Here is a 20535-nt window from a genome sequence, read left to right on the forward strand (position 1 = left end):
GAACGGTATGGAGGTTCCTAAAAAACTACAAATAGAATTACCATATGACCCAGCAAACCCACTACTGGGCATATACCCTGAGAAAACCGTAATTCAAAAAGAGTCATGTACCACAATGTTCATTGCAGCACTGTTTACAACAACCAGGACATGGAAGCAACCTAGGTGTCCATCGACAGATGAATGGATAAAGAAGATGTGGCACATGTATACAATGGAATATTACTCAGCCATAAAAAGAAATGAAAATGAGTTATTTGTAGTGAGGTGGATGGACCTAAAGACTGTCATACAGAGTGAAGTAAGTCAGAAAGAGAAAAACAAATACTGTATGCTAACACATATATATGGAATCTAAAAAAAAAAATGGTTCTGAAGAACCTAGGGGCAGGACAGGAATAAAGACGGAGACATAGAGAATGAACTTGAGGACACGGGGAGGTGGAAGGGTAAGCCGGGACGAAGTGAGAGAGTGGCATGGACATATACACACTACCAAACGTAAAATAGATAGCTAGTGGGAAGCAGCCGCATAGCACAGGGAGATCAGCTCGGTGCTTTGTGAACGCCTACAGGGGTGGGATAGGGAGGGTGGGGGGGAAATGCAAGAGGGAGGAGATATGGGGATGCATGTATACGTGTAGCTGACTCACTTTGTTATACAGCAGAAACTAACACACCATTGTAAAGCAATTATACTCCAATAAAGATGTTAAAAAAAAATTGGGGGTTTGAGCTAGATCAGGGGATGCCTGGCACAGGGACCTCCACCCCCTCCCCTGGGCCCACGGTAGATGCCTGTCATCCTCCAAGGCCCCCATGACCCCAGACAGGTCCCAGATGTCTTCTCTGCAGGACACTCCAGATGCGGGGCCTGGTGCCGGGCAGCCTGGTCTTGGGTGATGTCCTTGCCTTCCTCCCGGGGTCTGCGAGCTGCTTTGGCTTCCCCAGTGCCCCCCATCGGAAGCCCCTTCGGTGGGCCCATGGGGGGTGGTCAGTGGGGGGAAGTGTGGGTCTAGCTTGAGGGCTGCCGTGTGCGGGCCGACTCACCATGTCCTCCTGGCCCTCAGTGGGCAGCAGCCTGGGCTGCTCCGCCTCCGCCTGGAGTGGCGTGGGCGGGACTGGGCATCAGTGTTGCCTCCTACCTCGCCCTCGCCCTCGCCGGGGCAGCTCTGCGGTCTCTAAGCAATGCAGGTCAGGACCCGGAGCCATGCCGCTGGGCCCAGGGTGGAGCAGAGCGCAGAGCAGAATCGGGGCAGGTCTGCCCCAGCAGCTCCCCTGCAGGTGGGTGTGGGGCGGGCCCGGGAGTGGACCCTCCAGCGGGGAGGACACCTGCTGCTGCTGTCAGGCCCATCACCTCGGCCGGGAGGGCCTCACAGAGGCTCCAGCAGGAGCGAGGTGCAGGGCGAGGCGCAGCCATTGGGCAGAGGTCAGCTCGTACCTCCAGGGGGGCTGCGGGGTCCCCGTGCCCTCCTCCTGCTCTGGGTTTTGGGCGCATCTTGCGGTTCCTGGTGGGCTCAGGCCTTCGGTAGGCTGAGGGCAGGAGGAAGGAGGGACAGCCGTGCTGCTCTCGCTTCTCCGGCCCCCAGGCCTGGCCCTCACTCAGCGCCGCTGCTGTCCAGTGCCACATGTGGCCCCATGTCACCACGGGGCACAGGCTCACAGGTGAGCTCCTGAAGGTCACCGATTGGCGCCTCACCCTAATCTGCTAAGGGCGGGCGTGCTGCCCCCTATTACAGATGAGAAAGCAGGACCAGGGGGGTGAAGTGACTTGTGCAGGCCCCAGCTTGGGAGGACCGGCTCTCCATCCTTGGGGAGGGGGGTCCCTTCAGCTTAGTGAGGGGGGCAGGGCCCATTCTGTGGCACCCCCGTCTAGACAGTACCGTTCCTTGTCTGCTACTGGGAAGGTCGACCCTGGTCTTCGGGGGCCCCGGCCTCTGAGAGACCCAGGCCGGCAGGAGAGAGCTGCAGGCGGAGGTCACGCCCTGCGTGGGAGCCCATCCGGGGCAGAGACGGCCCTACCACAGCCTCAGCGCTGGCCCTGGAGCTCGGCTTGTTGGCCCCCAGCCTGAGCCGTGTCCGGGTGCCCCTCTAGCCCCGTGTCCCCTGGCATCCTGCTGGCGGGCCGCTCCTCCCCCGGGCCTGGGGGCTTTGTCCTGCAGGCAGGGCTGCATTGCTGGGGGCGTCCCCTGGCACCCGCACTTCCTCTGGTGCCTGGGGGACAGGATCTGGGCAGTCTGAGGACAGACGGCTCCCTTCAGGCTGCTGCGGGGCAGGGGGCTGACGTCCAGGGCACAGCCTGGCGCCAACATGAGCCAGGGGCACGAGGCTGGAGGAGGCTGGCAGCCCTGGTGGGCGGTGGAAGCCGCTTGGTAGGAGGCCTCCCGGGGAGCGAGCATTGCTCCCTTGGCCTCTGCCCAGCAGTTTGGAGGCAGCCTGGGGCTGCCCTGGGACACCACAGCCCAGCAGCATCCGCCCGGCCCTCTGGCCTGGCCCGGCTGCAGCTTCCGCCCGCCCTCTGGGTTGCCAGCGGCTCCCTCCCTCTTCTTTGTTTGGGTCCTTGCTGCCTGCTGCCTGCCCTTGCTGGGGGACACCTTGGTGCAGAAGTCGGGGCGTGAACTGGCTGCGGGTGGATGGGCGGGAGCGGCGGGGAGGAAGCTGAGGGTGCAGCCTGGCACGTGGGGAGCCTGGGGGTGGGGGTGGGTGGCTGCGAGCCACCGGGGACGGGCCCGCTGGGCTCCGGGTCCCCAGGGCCTTGAGGCCCAGAGTCCTGCCCGGTGGCGTTTCGTGTTCCCAGACCAGTGTCCTCGGGCTGGGCTGAGTCTTTGTGGCCCAGCGGTGGGATGGCCTCCATCTCCCAGTTCCTGAGCAAAGGCAGAGGCCGTGTGAGACTGCAGGTTAGATGAGATGGCAGGCTGGGGACTTGCCCTTCTCAGACCAGGACTGCCACGACCCCTCACCTGCCTGGACATCTGTGGCAGTCCCTTGGATTGTTTTTGCCTCTCAAGCAACAGGTGCTGTTGGCTGGGCCCCGCAGTCCCTTCCAGTTGCCCGTCTGTGGCTGGGCGCACGGTGGGCCTTTGGGTTGGAGGGTCCCTAGTGCCGCCCCGCAGCCTCCGCCAGTCCCCCAGGTGGCCGTGGGACCGCCTTACACTTGCTGTCCCTCCTGTCTTCCCCGGGCTGCCCTGCCCCTCCCTTCAAACCGTGGCTCTGCGGCTTGGCCACCTGCTCTCTGCTCCCGGCTCAGATCCTGCTTGAGCTGCTGCCCTGGGGACCCGCCGGTCTGTGGCTCTGCTGTGCCCCCAGGGTCTCTGAAAGCTGCTGTTGGATCCCTTGTCGCCCACTCGATGCTCAGGTCCCCAGGGCCAGGCCCCCTTGACCACGTTGGACACATTGCCTGGTGCACAGTAGGTGCACGGGTGCACCTGTGGAACTGGGCCGAGTCCTCTTGGGTCCCTGTGCCTGCCTGGGGTCTGCATGGCCGCACAGGACAATGATGGGGCGGCCTTCCAGAGATCGGAGGAGATGCTGGGCCCCCACCTGGATCTTGTCTGCTCAAGGCAGACACCCCTGCAGCCGCAGCTCTTGTTTCCACACTGATCTTTCTGGAGGATGATCTTACTGGAATTTTGCAAATTAAGCTTTAATATTTTTACGTTATCCATCCATGAAGTTTATGGAGTAAAGGAGCGCCACATGGTTAATTCAGAGAAAAGTCACCCCTAGCCGCCCTCCTTCCTGTCCCGAGTCAGCTGCTTTGGATTCTTCTAGTAGATCTTCGATGCTTTCCTCTGAATAACACACTCGTGTCGCTACTGCTTGATTTTTTTCAACATTTACACATTATTTGTTGACTTGCAAGGTGAGGGTGCAGCAGAGTCTGACTCCTCGGCAGGGTGGGCGGGGCCAGAGTGCATCCTGAATCCCAGCGCTAAACCCTCTTTCCTCCCTCCCTGCCCGGGTTTGGTTTCTTCCAGCTCTGCAGGAAGGCGGCGGCCCTGCCTTCTGTGAGAAGATGTCCTACGGATCCATCGCTGGCAGCGGGGGCCTGGGGAGCCACGGCCCTTTTGGGGGGCCCTCCACACAAGGCTATCAGCCCCTAGGTAAGGACAGCAGTGGGCAGTGTGGGCGGGTCTCCACTGTGCTGTGTTGGTGGCTGTAGATGGGTTCTGTTCTGGCCGGCGCTGCCTGTGACCCGGGACCAGGGATGGCGCCGTTGGCGTTGGGCTGAGTCGGCACCAGGAGAGAGCAGAGTAGGAGAGGCTGCTCTGCTGTGGGGTGGACTTGGGTGTCTGCGGTCATTCTGCGGTGGCCTGCGGGTGCTTGGCAGATGGCTGAGTGGGTGACTGTGGAGCAGGTGTTAGCGTGCAGTGTGCAGTGCGGGAAGCGAGGCCCGCGGGGTGCTGGACACTGTCCTGAGCTACACCGGGCGGGATCCGCTTCTAGGTTTCCGGGTGCCGAGCCCTCACCCCACAGGCTGACCGCACAGTCTGCTCACTCGCTGGCTCCCTTCCCTGGGCCAAGGGGGTTTTCGGCAGGACGTGTGGCTTACGTAACTGATTTCGTGTCCTTGGGGGTGCCAGGCAGATGTGCGACTCAGTGAGTGTGAGTGAGTGTGCATGGGGACTTTAAATGTGACGGTTTAAGGCTTGGCGACGTGGACTCCCAGGTGCCTCCCCTGGATCCCAGTTCCTTCCCGTCACCCCTGGGCTGTGGGTTACGGCTTCCTGGCTCTTGCTTGTGGTTTTGCTGCTACATGTCAGTCTCACACAGACCTTGCGAGTCTGCGTGTTTTGGGACTCTGTACGGTTGAATTATTCTGCAGTTTGCTGGTTTTGCTGTTTTGCCCCTGAGTCACTGCCGTTCACGTGGCTGCCCTTCCATCTCCCTTCGCTGTGGCGCTGGGTCATGTGCGTGGCCATGGCAGGCGTTCCTGGTCCATGGGCGAGGGGCTGTTAGGGCACCTGTTTTGGGCCCTGTTGCGTGGTGGTGCTGAGGACCCTTGGACGCTGGCGCTGTCGGGACGGCCCAAGCGAGGGGGTGGCCAGGGGTGGCCAGCTTGGTGACCGGTGGTTGTGCTGACCTGCCCCTGCTTCCCATCCCTTCAGCACCGGGCGGTGGCGGCCTTAACTGTTTGCCCGTCTGTGGGCGTGGAATGGTGTCTTCTGGTTGTAATTCACATTTCTCTGGTAACTCATGGGATTGATCAGGTTTTCGTGGGATCACTGGGCATTTGGGGCTCTCTGGGTAACTCTTTCGTGTATTTTTCCTTTGAGTTTGTCTTGTTCTTGTCGATGTACAAGGTTTCTGGAGGTGAAACCTTTGTCCACTGGGCTGGCTTTTCATTATGGTGCTGCTGAGGAAAGCAGGTTCTTAATCACGACGTAGCTGAGTTTATCAATCATCCCTGTCATGGTGTGCGTTTTCTGTTTAATAAATTCTATGATACAGTGATAATGATTTTGCCTTTACTTCCTCTAAAGCTTATATAATTTGTTTTTCATATTTAAGTCTTGCAATCACCTGGAATTGATTTTTGTTTATGGTGAGAGGTGGGGAGGGGAGGGTGGAGTGCAATAGCACTTTTCTCCGTATAACAGATGGTCCCTGGGCCCTTGACTGAAAATTCCATCCCTTTCTGCAGACCTGCAGTGCCAGCTCTGTGATGAGCACAGTTTCCCTTACAGGTTCTCCTGGTCAAGTTTTCTATTCCTGTGCAAAGTTCTACCCTAATTTTCATGCAGTTGTTGTAACTTTGATATTTTTTAGGGCAAGTTGCTCTACTTGTTTTTCCTTAGAAATGTCTTGGGTATTTTGGCCTTTTGCTGCTGAATGGATTATAGAATCCCTGCGTCAGACTTGGCCTGCGATTGCTTTGCTTCCGCTGTGTTAACGTGTGAGAATCGGAATCTCTGTCATCACCAGTCTTCCAGCCCATGAACGTGTAGGTCTTTCTGTTTATTGGGTCTTTAACCTCTTTCAACAAAGGTTTATAATTTTCTCCATAAAGATCTTACATATCTTCCATTAAACTTAACAAAATGACAACATGTTTTTTGCTGCTTTTATAATTGGTCCATTATAAATGGTATAAATTACACGTTCCAAGTCATGGTTGCTGGTGCACGCACACACGACTGGTTGTTTTAAGAAGGAAAGTCCAGAGGTTTTATTTAATTTTTACATCCTATTTTTTAACTTTCTAAATGTGAGATACTTCAAACAGAACAGTAGACGCAGTGATATCATGAACCCAGCACCCGTCCACTGGGTTTCAGGGTGAGGGGCATCCCCCGTGGCTGGTCCAGCCTCACCTCTGCCCTCATGACCCCTCTGCCCAGGGCATTGAGAAGGAAGCCCGAGACGTCAGCACATCTCCTGTGTGAGTATTTCAGGGTGTGTCTCTTTTCCATGACCAAGTGTCGTACAGTTGCAGCCGTGGCTTCCTGCCCACCGCTGGGTTCCGGAGCACCACAGAGACATGCGTTTCCACGGGGTCCTTACGAGATCCACGCGTTGTAGTCGATGATGCGCCTTTTAAGTCTTTCCAAATCTCTAGATTCTCCTCTATCTTAGTTTTTCTTTTTTCCTCCTGAACTTTATTTCTTGAGGACGCCAGGTTCTCCCTGTGGAGTGTAATTGACTTTTGCCCACTGACTTTGTCCTGCCATTTTGCTAAATTCTTTTTATTAATTGTAATAATTTGTAGAATCTTGGGTTTTCTGTATAGACAGTGTCATTTATGAATAACAACAGTATTTTCCTCTTCTATTTCAATGCTTTTATCTTTTACTTATTTTTCCTGCCGTCTGGAGCCGGCCCGATGCTCTAGTTCAGGGTTGAGTAGAAATGGTGCTTATGTTCTGTGTGAGTTTTGGGACGAAGAGGACTCTGTGTTCCTCACAGGCATCTGGGATTTTGCTGTAAAACTGCCACGCGGGCCTGGAGTTTTCTTTGTGGACTGCTTTGGACTGCCCATTACTCTCTCCATCTGTGAAGGCTGTCCAGGCTCTCTGTTTCTTCTTGGGTCAGTTTGTTGTGTTTTTCTGGACATGTGTCTGCTTCGTCTAAATGTTCAAATTGATTGAAATGACATCGTGCGTGGTAGCGTGTCACTGTCCAGTGGGACCCGGGCAGCATTATTGTTTGGTCAAGGGCATAGCTCGGAGGGTAGCTGCTCTGGTTCCGACCCCCTGCTCTGCCGCGTTCCAGCTGTGCCCCGACCACCTGAAAATGGACCAGGAAAGGCTTCCCTCCTGTCGTGGTGGAGACTGAGCAAGTTAACCCGGTGAAGCTCTGTTCCTGTTGTTTTGGTAACGTCTGTGGTACCTGGATCACATTCTCTTTTTTCTTCCTAATGTTGTTTATTTGTACCTTCCCGTTTTCTTCTTTCGTAAACAATATTGCCAGACCCTTGGCAGTGTTATGAGCCTCTCCAAAGAGCTGACTTGACTTTCTTGATCTCTATCATATGCTAGTTTTAAAATTTGATGGATGTCTGCCCATGTTTTTGCTATTTTCCTCCTCCTTTCTTTGAGTTGACGCTGTTTTATTTTTCTGACTCCTAAGCTGGATGTTTACCTCATTCAAATTTAGTTTTTATTCTTTTCTAATAAAAGTATTTAAGATTATAAATGTCCAAATAATCACTGTTTTAGTCGAATCTCACACATTTAAAAATATATAGTATTTTTTTGTTAGTGTTTAGTTGTAAATATTTTATGTCCATTATGATTTCTTCTTTGATCCAGGATTTATTTAGAATTATAGTTCGTCATTTCCAAACATACGTATTTCTTTCTAATTGTCTTTTAAAAATGATTTCTAAGTTAATTGCATTTCTGTCAGAGAAGGGTCTGCATCTTCCTGATTTGTTGACAGCTGTTGAGACCACGGCTGCTTCTGGGATGCTGGTGTGATTCCGGGGGTGACCAGGAAGGCTCCCAGGGAGGCAGGGCTGGGCCTCCCAGCCAGAATGGTGGGGCCCTGCGGAGACCCCAGGTGTGGGAGCAGCTGCCGTCACCAGTACCTGCTGTGTGCCAAGCGCCGTGTGTTACGGCTTACTCGGGGACCCTGAAGTTAACTATGAAGAGCTCAGAGTGGGCCCTTACCGTAAAATCCCATCGCAAATGCAGCAAAAAGCCAAGTGGGACATGACTAACACACAAGGAGTTCACACAAATAGAAGGAACTGCCTCCGCCGCCGGATCTTCATGCGGGTGGGCCAGATCTGTGACGAGATCGGGACGGCTCGCAGCACGGGAGAAGGCACTCGGCCTCACTGGTACCTGGAGCGCTGGAAGCGAACTTGGCCATTCTCCCGTGGCCAGGCTGTGGGGGGGCGGGCTCCCCCGGAGGGGAGGGCACACGGCTCCCTGCCTCCAGACCCCGCTGCCTTCCCTCTCGGCCCAGCCACGCCTCTTCTCTGTTAGGGAATAATCAGAGATACAGGCAGAGGTGTTTGCCACATGGGGGTAGGAGACAGAGTTCAGAAATGCCATCACCCCTCAGCCTGGGGAGACAGTGAAGAGAGGCGGCCGCCGTGGGGATCAGTTGTTGGAGAGTGCCGACGACCCATCCACGGCCCTGTGGGATGATGGACGGACATGGGGAATGAAACAGGCAAAGCCCCGTCCACAGTCTTCTAGTTGCGCGAGACCTCAGCCCGAGTGTGGACAGTGTTTACCTAGGGATGTGTGGTTGCAAATGATCTTTATTGTTTTCTTTTTAATTGTCTGCATTTACATGTAAATTGTCCCAGTCCCCCCCCCCCACCCCCCAAAGTTCAAAGTTCACGTGATTCCGGAGGGCAGATCAGACTGGCCCCTCCATGGTGTCTGGAAACCTTGTGGAGCAACCAGGGGGAGGTGGGCAGGGTCTGGACTCCTGGTGACCGGATGCCAGCGAGGCTTGGGCATCGAGTGGCACCTGGCCTGCCAGCCGGGCCTGCGGTCTCCCTGCTCCCCACGAAGCAGAAGGGTGACCGCATCGCCCGGGACCTGGGCGGCTGCATCTCCACCCTACACAGTGCTGTCTGGGCAGCCGTCACTGGGGCCAGGGTTCCCGGGCCTGGGGAGTGTCTGCCTGCAGGGGAGGCTGGGTGGGTGCCTGAGGAGGAGGCCCTGCCTGGAGGCTCCCCAGGAAGCCCCTGGGGAAGAGGGGAGGTTAGGCCCTGACCTCGTGCGAGATGGGCCCTGTCCTGGACCCTCAGACCCGCAGATACACCCAACGTGGAGGCCTTTTCTGCGAAGGAGCTGCCGCTGTAGGAGCTCAGCGCTGAGACGGGCTGGGACTGCCAGTCCCCAGGACTTTGCCAGACTGTCGACGTGCTCAGATGTCTCCCCTGGAGCAGGCTTCTGGCAAGTGCCCTCCTCGTAGAGCCAGGCGGAGCAGGGCCCACGCAGCCTCACGGGCTCTGGTGTGTAGCCTCTGCCCGGCACCACCGCCTCCGTGGGCCCCAAGGTGCCGCGGACAGAAGGCAGCTTGCTCAGAGAGGTGTCTGAGTGTCTTCACGACGTGCATCTTAGGGCTCAGGAATTTTGGCAGACCTGTGCAGGAAGTGTTTCTGAATGAATGAAAATTATCGAAGAGGAAACCCCACAGTTGCTCCTCAGCTCGGCAGCCGAGTGTCAGGGGAACCCGTTTTTATTTTCACTTCCAGTACACCAGGAACAGTGCTTTCATGAAATACAGCAGTATGGTCCTGTGCTGGTGTTGCGGCGATTTCAAATTGCCACAGACGTTCCCAAGGCCTTATTCTCCGTTTTTGCCGCGTTGTTTGTTGCACACAGATAACACCTGTCAAAGGCCTGGCCTGGTCTGTGGGCCACATCTGAGGCTCTGCTCTAAGGAGTTTCGTACTGGTTTGGAATTACCTTTCAGAAGAACCTGGGTGTGGAGAAAGATTTGGAAAATTTAAAGTTCTGAACTGATTGCTCTCTTTCAGCAAACGGGGCGTTCTGGAGGGTGTGGCAGTCAGGGAGGGCTTCCTGGAGGAGGTGGGTCTGAGTGAGTGGAGCTGTCAACATGGATGCTTGGAGGGCCTGGCACACCCGCTGTGCTGCGTGAGAGCCTTGTTCTACCAGCGGCACCCTGAGCCACTCTGCAGGCAGGCGGGGCATAACCGAGACTGTCCCTTGCTGTCTGTAGAGTGCACTAAATGTTGGACTGAGTACGGAATCCGTCCTTTCCCCTGCCCGTCGCCAGAGAGCAGCCTGCAGGACCCCTGTGTGGGCAAGGACGGGGAAGGTGATCTGGGGCTGGCCGGTACACCCAGAGGCCCAAGGGCCAGGAAGCGAGGTACTTCCGCTGGGATGCTGGGTCTGGGTGGCCAGGGAAGGCCACCCAGAGATGATGAGCACTGAGGAGGCAGGGTCAGGCGGGGCATGGGCTTCCAGGGGCTCAGGCTGTGGGTGCTTCCCTGGTGGCACAGTGGATAAGACTCCTTGCTCACAATGCAGGGGACCTGGGTTCGATCCCTGGTCAGGGAACTAGATCCCACCTACATGCGGCAAGTAAGGGTTCGCATGCTGCAACTAAGGAGCTGGCAAGCTGCAACTAAGGAGCCCACGTGCTGCAACTAGGACCTGGTGCAACCAAATAAATAAATAAATATTAAAAACAGACAAACACTAAAAGGGGGGGCCTGGCCCGTCTCCACCCTCACCCCCACCAGCACGTCCCTTCCCAGGGCCAGCTGATGGCGTGGTGGGGCTGGACCAGTGGCAGGAGGGATGTTGCCAGGCTGTCAGGGCCCTGTGGGCTTCAGGGACGAGGCTGACCCTGCAGGACAGAGTGAGGGGCTGGACCGGCTCCCGTGACCCCTTGGTCTCTTGGCCCCAGAGCCTGCATCCTCCTTGCAGAGGGGGCTGGCAGGCGAGTGTCGGGTCCTCGGTGTGTGCTTCAGGAGGACGCTGCGTGGGAGGGGAAGCCGAGGGCAGGACTCATGCAGCTGGGCAGGAAGGCAGGGGTCAGTGGCGCCCCAAGGGGTGGGTTCTTGGCCAGGGTGTCTGGCGTGTCAGTGGTGAGTGCTGTCCCCAGGCTGGCCCTGGCCCCAGAGGGCCTTCTCCCTGCGGACAGGAGACAGCTGTCCCAACCTTCTCACTCCTTTGCCCCTGACATCAGCTTCTGGAGGCAGGTAGGGCCGGGTGGCCCTTTTTGGAGGTAGATGGGCACCATGGCCCGGAAGTGAGGTCCTTGCCGCATGGCGCCCAGCAGGCAGCTGCAGGGCCAGGACTTGGACCCAGGCCTCTGGGCAACCCAGCAGGGAGGGGGCCGGTGGGTGGGAGCTGGCAGCAATGTTCTGGATCTGAAGAGGCTCCCCGGGAGCCTCCACCGTATCTGCCACTCCACTGGCCGGGGCCTTAAACACCCGCCTTTTGGTGCCTTTCCAGGGCCAGGGGTCGCCACGGACGGCAGCGGGACACCGGAGCGCACCTCGCCGCCTGCCGGCCCGAGGAAGGACTTGGCTGCAAGGGCCCATGGCCGGGTGGCGGGGCCCAGGGCCTCCCGGGCCAAGAAGAGGAAGCCCAACTTCTGTCCGCAGGAGACGGAGGTGCTGGTGGCCAAGGTCAGCAAGCACCACCAGCTGCTGTTTGGCACCGGGCTGCTGAGGGCCGAGCCCACCCGGAGGTACCGCGTGTGGAGCCGCATCCTGCAGGCCGTGAACGCGCTGGGCTACTGCCGCCGCGACATCGTGGACCTCAAGCACAAGTGGCGGGACCTGCGTGCCGTCGTGCGGCGCAAGCTGGGCGACCTGCGTGGAGTGGCCCCTGGCCCCGGCCCTGCCAAGCCCCAGGCCCTGGCCCTCACGCCTGTGGAGCAGGTTGTGGCCAAGACCTTCTCCTGCCAGGCTCTGCCCTCTGAGGGCCTCAGCCCCGAGCTGACCAGAGGTGAGTTCATCGCCCAGCTCAGCCGGCAGGAAGCTCGTGGCCACTGAAGGCCGCTGTCCCTCCCCTCAGTCCTCCCTCCACGATCTCTGGATCCTTCCTGTCCTTCATCCTCTGCTCCTTCACTCACGTGCTCGCGCAGCCGGCCGTCGTGCACGTGACAGCGTCTAAACCCCAGGCATTCAGGGGCTTGGCTTCCTCCTTGGTGGTGCTCGTCCCCTCCCTCACCCGTCGCAGAGCAGAGCCAGGCACAGACAAGATGCAGCTGTCTTCTCAAGGGCACCTAGTTCCAGCCTTTGGGCTGTGACCTACAATGAGAAAGACCTCTTCTCCTGGCAGTGTCACATGTGAAGCTGAAACACAGGGTCTCCAGGGCAGCGCTTACCCTGCTCGTCCCACACGCACTTGCTTTTCTCTCTCTGTTTCTGGTTCAGTGTCCAGACGAGGCCTTGGCTTGGGCTGGGCTGGCCCTGCGGCTTCAGGATGGGCAGGTGGGGACCTGAGACCCTGTTACCCCAGTTACCTCGGGCCTCCCAGGCAGAGCCCTTCCCGGGCTTTCCAGGGGAGCATTGCTCTGCGGGGCCTGACTTCTCCACAGAGGCTGCAGTCAGGCACAGCGGGTCAGGGAGGGCGAGGTCAGCGCAGGCCTGCTGTCTGGCAGCCCAGAGAGCGCTGGGGCGGTAATAATAGGTGCCGTCTGGGCGGCACACGGGCCGCAGAACTGCTGTGTGAGGCCATCGTGGCAGCAGCTGTGGAGCCGGAGGAGGGTGAGGGCGCCCAGTACCTGCGCTGGGTCCCCGCTGCACGAGTGTCACATCTCCGTGCTGCCCTGGGGCTGGGCTGGCCTAGAGCCGGGGCTGCAGTGGGTGGCCCCTGCTCCCCTCCAGATGCCGGCCCAGCTCTGCTCTCCCTCCCAGCCTGTGTGAGGTCTGCGGGCTGCTCTCCTTCGGCTCCGGCTTCCTCCCCTGTCCTAGTATGTTCGAGGACTGGCCGTGGGTGTGGGGTGTGTCATAGCTTGTCCTTCTGTTGCTCGGGAGGGGCCGCTCTACGGTTTGTGTCCGTCCACGTGGTGGGCGGGCTCCTCGTTGCCGGCTTTTGGCGCAGTAAAAGGGCGTGTGAACATCTGTGTGGAAACACGTCCTCGCTTTCTTGGCGGGTTTGGATAAATACCTGAGAGTCGAATTGCTGGTCCAGCGTGAGTGTAAGTTTAACTTTGTAAGAAACTGCCGAGCCATCGTCCACAGCGGTTGTACGTTTTCAGGCCCCAGGGCAGCTGTGAGAAGCCCTCTGCTTGGCGTCCCTGCTGGCAGTCATGCTGGCTTCAGCCACACAGAGCTGGCGGGAGAGGGGCCTCGCTGCGATGCAGCCCGGTCTCTGCACCAGGGGCTTGTCCTGTGCTGTCTGTCCGTTCATCCTTCTTCTTCGGTGCAGCGTCTGCTCACACCCACGTCCATCTCTTCCTGGGCTGCTGGCCTGTCGCGTGCATCTGCTCAACCTTGATTCTGGAGACAAGGCAAGGGACCTGCCATACACCTGTATTGAACCTGTGGTCCACGTTGAGTTCATTTTTGAGTGTGGTGGATTTGGGGTCGAGGTTCTGTAGATACCCAGTTACCGCACTGTTGGTTGAACATGGAATGACCTGGGCACCTCTGTTTTCATGTTTCTTTCAATCTGTGTCTCTGCTTATACAGCCCACACTGTCTGATTACGGAAACTATGAGGCCAGTATTGAAATGAGTGGGGAATCATTTCCTCCCGTTTTCCGAAAGGCTTTCTGTAGAGTTGGTATTATTCTTCCCTTAAGTATGTGGCCACCATCTGAGACGGCCTTTCTTTCTCTGTGGGAGGATTGTCACCCACAGTCTCTCTAACAGTCTGTGCCACCCTTGCTGCGGTCCTTCTCGAGTGAGCTTCACTGTTTTGTGTCTTTCAAGGGACTTGCCTGTTTTGTCCAAGTTGTCAGAGTTGCTGGCACGAGTTGTTCCTAAAGTTCCCCTCGTGTCATCTGAATGCCTGTAGGACCTGTAGTGAGAGCTCCTCCTTCCTTCCCGATGTTGCTAATTTGTTTCTGTTCTGTTTTGTTCTCAACTAGTCTGGCTGCAAGTCTATCAATTTTGTTGATAGTTTCAAAGAGCCAGATTTTTACTTCATCAGTTTTCTCTATTTACCCCCTTCGATTTAACTGATTTCTGCTGACCTCTATTATTTCCTTGCTACTTCGGGGTTGATTTGTCCCTGTGAGCTCATGGACTTGGGACTTTTGTCCTCCTCTAAGGTAAGTATTTACTGCTACAAATTATCCCAGCACGTTGCCTTACTTACACACGTTTGGGTTATGTTTTCATGCAGTTTAAAATATTTTCTAATGGCCTTTGTGATTTTTTTCTTTCCTAATGGTTATTTGGAAATATGTTGTTTTTCAAATAAGTGTCTATTTCCAGATCTCTTTCTGTTATTGGTTCCTAGTCCTGTTGTGGTCAGAGACTATACTGTGCGTAATTTCAACTATTATCAACAATCGAGACTTGCTTTATGGCCTGAGGTATCGGCATCCTCTGCGAGTTGCTTGTGTGTCTGACAACGATGTGCGTTCCGCTGCTGCTGGCTGGCGCGTCCTGCGATGCTCATTCCGGTCAAGTTGCTGGAGAGCACTGACAGACAGCGGATCTTCTGTCTGCTCGTACTGGGAACTCCTGAGAGTGGGGTGTCGGCGAGTCTCAGTTTTGCCAGTTTCTACTTCGTGTATTTTCACACAGTGATACGAGGTGCATATTTAGGTCATTTGTCTTTGTCGCTCGTCCCCGATACCATTGTAACCACGTCCTTTTGGTCTCTGGTTGGACCCATCGTCCTGAGTGCTACTCTGTCTGATGTCAGTCGTGGCCCCTCCAGCTGTCTCATGATTACTGTTACATGGATGCACTTTCCAATCCTTTACTTTATAAGCTGTATCTGATTTTACACGTGAGCTGGGTTTCTCGTGTTCGGCGTGCCGTCGAGTTTGCTTTTGTCCCATCTGACATCTCTGCTGTGGATTGAGTGGTGGCAGCAGTTCACCCTGAGCTTCCGGTGATGACAGAGATGTTCTGAATCCGCACTCCAGCGTGGTCTTTACTGGTCATGCGTGGGCTGTGATGCATGACCCTGCCTTAGATGGGTTCTCTCTCGTGTCAAAACGTGTGTGTTTGGGGTAAATCTGCCACGTCGATAGTTGCTTCCTTTGTTTCCCTGTGACCCCTCGTCCTTCTTCTCTCTGCCTTCTTTCTTTGGAGTGACCGAGTGGGGTGCAGTGCTCTGTGTTCCCTCCGCTGTTGGCTTAGGGGTGTTCTGGTTTTGAGTGGCTTTGCTTGGAGTGTGTAACCAGCGTCTTTAGCGTCCGTGGCCTTCCCTCGAGGAACAGCCTCGCCTCCTCCTGGTGTGTGAGCTCCTTACAGGACTCCCGTCTGCGCCCCTGCACCCCGCACGTACGTCACGTCTAACGCCGTTGGTGCTCGTTTGGCTCCGATGGTCTGACTCTGAACTAGGTCAAGAGCGAGACAGGACGTCTTCGCTTGCCCGCACGCTCGCCCACTGCGGTCTTCAGCTCCTCCGGCCGATCCAAGCGTCCTTTGCCCTCCTGAGCTGCTTTCAACATTTCCTGTTCTGCATCTCTGGCTGAAAGAGCTTCTCTCAGCTTTTTTCTGTCTGAGAATCAGTCTTTATTTTGCCTCTAGTTTTGAAATATACCTCCACTGGGTACAGAGTTCTGGTTGACTGATTTTTTTTTCCTTTCTTTTCAGTGCTTAAAGATGTCATTGCGGGGTTTTCTGACTTCCGCAGTTTCTGAGGCTGCCGTTGCCCTGGGCTGTGCCCAGCAGTGGGGGCTTGGCCCGAGGAGCTGCCCCCTTTGCCCTTCTCTTCGGCCCCCACTGAGCATTGCGGCTCCTGTTCTGTCTCTGAGGCTCTGCTGGACCCCGAGGGGACACAGCTGGGAGGGGGTGGCTCTGCCCAAGCATGGTGGCCCTGGGATCCACCCAGGGATCCGCCTTCAGGCTGCGCAGTGAAGATGTGACCTCCCCCTCCTGTCTCCTCACAGCCACCGAGATGGACCTGAGTGACCTCCAGGAACTGTTCCAGGAGACGTCGGCCAGCGTCTTCCGAATCAACTCCAATGGTGAGTCAGTGCCCTGGCCTCACCCTGCCCTGGTCCGGGCCGCGGAGTGCACTGCGGGAGGTTCGGGGTGGTGGCCTCCCGCACTAGGGTGCCCTGTGGCCCAGGCCCTGCCGACGCAGGACAGCGAGGTGGGGGCAAGGCATGAGCCCAGTGCTTTGGGCTCAGGCTGGGCTGTGTCCTCGGCAGGTGCCCTCTTGGGCCCGTTCCTCCCTCCCCCGTCGCACACCTGGGACCTGGATGGGCCCCCTGGGGAGGAGCGTGTCAGAGCCTCCCTCAGACTGGCAGGGCCGCCCCCTCACAGGTCACCGAGGCTAGGGGTCAGGGCGAGAGCCACAGCCCACGAGGACAGGGCTTGTCCTCCACTCCCTCAGGACACGGGGGCATGGGCACAGGGTGGCCCGGGCTCCCTGTACCCTCGTGGGTGGGAGCTCGCGTTTGCCCTGAACTCTGAGCTCTCCCAGGTCAGAGAGCGCTGACCAGCGGGGGAGGGAAGCCCCTCCCTCCCCAGAGCCAGGGCGAGGCCCACTGGGGCAGCTCCCCAGGGTCCCTGAGCCCCACTCAGGGCCTCTGTCTCTGGACAGCTGGGGAGAGGGCTGCCCTGGGGCCCTGCTGTGGGGTCTCGGCACCCACGTCCCTGCACAGAGGCAGGCTGGGGGCGCATCCTGGAGGGTGGGGACTGCGTGGTGGAGCCCCGCTGCCCCTGACTCCTGCCCCCTTCTCTCGGCAGTGGCCTTCTTGGAGCAGAGCCTCCGGTCCCTGGGGACGCCAAGTGGCACGCAGGAGCTGCGGGACAGCCTGTGAGTGTGCGTGTGGTGCGTGTGGGTGTACACGCATGTGCCCTGCACCCACTCGCATGCCGGCCCATCTACACACCAGCCCGACAGCTGGCTGGGCTCACGTGGGGCCACCCCCAACACAGATGTGTGACACCCATGTAGACACACCTGTGTACAGGTGTGCACTCAGGTGGCGGGACATGCGTCTCTTGCACACTTTTTGCTTCACTGACTGTCCCCTCACGTGTCTGCCACACACCAGAGCTCCGGCTGCACCTCCGAGGTCTGGGCCAGTCACCAGTGGGTTTAGCGTTCTCTGCCCTGATGATTCCTGATGCTTTGGAATTAGCTTGTGGCAGCAGGTGGGGCTTCCTGCTGGCGGGGCTCAGCCCTGCCCTCGGCTCCTTGCATCCCGCAAGTACCCTGGGAAGGAAGGGGGCAGGTAAGGCTGTTCCCCTTCATGGAGGAAGACTCTGAGGCCCCGGGAGGGGCTGGACGTGTGGCTCAGGCTGCACCTCTCTCAGTGGACAGGCCAGAACCCAGCCACCCACTCGTCCGTCCGTCCCCCCACCCCTCCTTCCTTCTCTCCGTCCACCCAAGCAGTCTGGGACCACCCCTGCCAAGTCTCGGGGTGCAGAGCAAGGCAACAGAGGGCCCTCGGCAGATTTTGTGTGCAATTCTGCTTTAAGTTATTCTTTACGTTTCTTTTTGAAAGTAGCATGTATTGTTTCCTGATGGTGGAAGCAGTGCGTGCTCGTGGGCACTCGGGTGGCCTCCTGCCAGCCTCTTCTCAGGCCCACAGGCGTTCCGTGGAGTCGCGTTTCAGTCACTGATGTCCTTAGGGACACACTTAGGGCTGGGGCTATGCGTGCCCCCGTCGCACACTGAAGATGTGCCTTTCAGAGGCACAGATGGCGCTGTCAGCTCTGTGTGGTTGTTCAGCTGAGATGCGGGACCGCTCTCGGGCTGGTCCGTCTTCAGCATCAGGAACGTGCAGTCTGTCTCTGTGCTGCTGCCTGTTTCTGGGTTGGGCTCCCGGAGTGCGGTCCCCAGGGTCAGACAGGTGGCCTTCTCAGAGCCCTGACCCTTGAGCGCGTTTCCTGGGCTGCCTGGTCTGGGGGCTGGAGGATGCCATCACCGATGTGGGTCTGGAGAGGGGAGCGGGCCCTTCCCCGGGCCCCAGCTGCTCCCCACCCGCCCCTGCAGCCTCAGCTTCCAGGTCCACAGCTCGCTGAGTGCCTTCCTGCCCCGCTCCACCCCTCAGGAACCCCAGCCCTCTGCCCCTCCTCCAGGTGGGGCTGACCAGGCTCCCTAGCCTGTGTGTCCTGGCCTTCCAGAGCCTTCCATGGCCACATATGTGGGGGGAATTTGTGCACCTCCTGGACCGTTAGCATTTTTCTTTTTTTCTTTGCGGTACACGGGCCTCTCACTGCTGTGGCCTCTCCCGTTGCGGAGCACAGGCTCTGGACGCGCAGGCTCAGCGCCCATGGCTCACGGGCCCAGCCGCTCCACGGCATGTGGGATCTTCCCGGACCGGGGCACGAACCCGCGTCCCCTGCATCGGCAGGCGGACTCTCAACCACTGCGCCACCAGGGAAGCCCGCCGTTAGCATTTTTAAATGACTTGAGACAGCATGGAGTTGTCAAGTCTATATTTTCTCCACATTGACAGTCACCAGCTTTTGTATTTTGCCAAGTAAGGACATTAAAAAAAAAAAAGTACGCTACCATCCCCTATTGCCATCATATTAAAAAATAAAGATATTTCAGTACTCCTGAAGTAGGCAGGACCTGATCTCAGGAGAAAGAACAATCTTTCAAATTGAATAAATATAGCTTCACGAGAACCTCACAAGGTTGAACCTGTTTTTCTCATCTTGCGTGAGACAGGCGTGGGCTTTGTCATTTCTGTGAGCCACCGTGAGTGGCTCTGTCCCGCCCCCCAGCACGGCTCCCAGACTGGCCGAGGTGGCCGGGGAGTGAAGGTGAGGCTCATCGGTGTCAGCCCAGGGCACTGCTGGCCCCCCCCGGCAAGAGTAGCTGAATGAATGGACGGTCCTTCCAGGAGCCCCGGGCAGGAAGCCTGCCCTGCGGCCGCACCTCCCTGCTGGACGTCCTCCAGCTCTGCTCATCTTTTCTGAAATTGTCTTGGCTACTTCCGATTGGTTGTATTTCAACATAAATTTTAGAGTCAGCTTGTCCTTTTCTGATGTTTGAAGCTTGCTCTAATTTTATATGGGGTCACAGTGACTCTGCAGACCCGTTTAAAGAGAACTGGCCTCACAGGGATCCTGAGTCTTCCTGGCCATGAACATGGTCGGCTTTCGTCTCATTTACAGGTGTTTTTTTCCCAGAAGTTCCTTGTAGGTTTTAGTGCACTGGTCTTGCATGTATTTTGTTAAATTTATGGTAATGATTTCATATGTATATATTTTAAAATTAATTAATTAATTAATTTATTTTTGGCCGTGTTGGGTCTTCGTTGCTGCGCGCAGGCTTTCTCTAGTTGCCCCGAGCGGGGGCTACTCTTCATTGTGGTGTGCAGGCTTCTCACTGCAGTGGCTTCTTTTGTTGTGGAGCCCAGGCTCTAGGTGCGTAGGCTTCAGTAGTTGTGGCACGCGGGCTCAGTAGTTAATGTCTCGCGGGCTCCAGAGCACAGGCTCAGTAGTTGTAGCTAATGGGCTTAGTTGCTCTGTGGCATGTGGGATCTTCCTGGACCAGGGATCGAACCCATGTCTCCTGCATTGACAGGTGAATTCTTAACCACTGCACCACCAGGGAAGTCCCTATATTTTTATACTGTTGTAAGAGGTATCGTTGCTTAAATTTCATTTCCCATTTTTGGTTCCGCTACATGGAAATACAGCTGATTCTGTTTATCGCCTGTGCCCTGTGCCCTCGTTAGATTCCATATTCCCTAGGATTTTTCTACATAAATGAACCTGTCGTCTGTGACAGAGACTCTTCCACTTCTTTGTTTTAAATCTCTGTGCTGCTTACCTCTTTCGTCCCGTTACAGTGTTGTAACCGTGTCCTTTTATAGTTAGAATGTCATAAACCTATAAAGTTCCACGTGGAGGTAGGCAGTCCTGGAAGTGTACGCCTGTGCCAGTGCCCGTTCAGGGGGAGCCGCCCGCCTGTCCTGGCAGTGACAGGAGGCTGCTTTGTCTTTACAGTCTCTCTTCATCAAGTTGATCACCTTCCCTTCTCTTTTCTAGTTTTCTTAGAGCTTTTGTCATGAATTCTTGTTGAATTTTGTTGGATGCTTTTTCTGCATAGTTTATTGAGATGATTTTCTCCCTTTTAAATTTGTTCTGTTAGTATGAGGATTACATTAATTGATTTTGGATGTCAGACCAACCTTGCGTTCCTTGGACGATGTTAGACTTTTTGTATGTGGTTGGATTCAAGTTTCTCATATTTTGTGCAGGATTTTTGCTGCTCTGTCATGTGACTTTTGCTGCTCTTTGCTTTTAGATTCTTTGTTTAGGTTTTGGTATCAGGGTAATGCTGGCCGCGTAAAATGTAAGTGTCCCTTCTTGTCTGTTTTCTGAAGGACTCTATAGTATTGATATTACTTCTTTAAATATTTGATGGTGAAGTCGTCTGTATCTGTAGGAATGTTTTCGAGAACAAATTTAATTCCTTCAGTAGGTGTAGAGCTGTTTAGGTTTTCTGTTTCTTCCTGAGTCAGCTTTGATAATTCTTGTCTTTC

At 56.3% G+C, this 20535-nt stretch overlaps 1 protein-coding gene across 1 annotated transcript in view; it reads left to right on the plus strand.

The window, feature by feature from the left end:
* The window catches only part of TSNARE1 (t-SNARE domain containing 1), a gene marked incomplete at its 3' end in the record, with an annotated part of 79827 nt that overhangs the window by 25119 nt on the left and 34173 nt on the right, over nucleotides 1–20535 (plus strand). Inside the window, exons 2-6 of the mRNA XM_082675309.1 lie at nucleotides 3978–4103; nucleotides 10150–10299; nucleotides 11394–11891; nucleotides 15967–16044; nucleotides 16772–16841. Of these exons, the coding sequence (XP_082531435.1) occupies nucleotides 4016–4103; nucleotides 10150–10299; nucleotides 11394–11891; nucleotides 15967–16044; nucleotides 16772–16841 (884 nt within the window). The 5' untranslated portion in view covers nucleotides 3978–4015. The remainder of the gene's footprint in view (nucleotides 1–3977; nucleotides 4104–10149; nucleotides 10300–11393; nucleotides 11892–15966; nucleotides 16045–16771; nucleotides 16842–20535) is intronic.

Source organism: Grampus griseus (assembly GCF_964374135.1).
Source record: "Grampus griseus genome assembly, chromosome: 17".
In the NCBI taxonomy this organism is placed as follows: domain Eukaryota; kingdom Metazoa; phylum Chordata; class Mammalia; order Artiodactyla; family Delphinidae; genus Grampus; species Grampus griseus.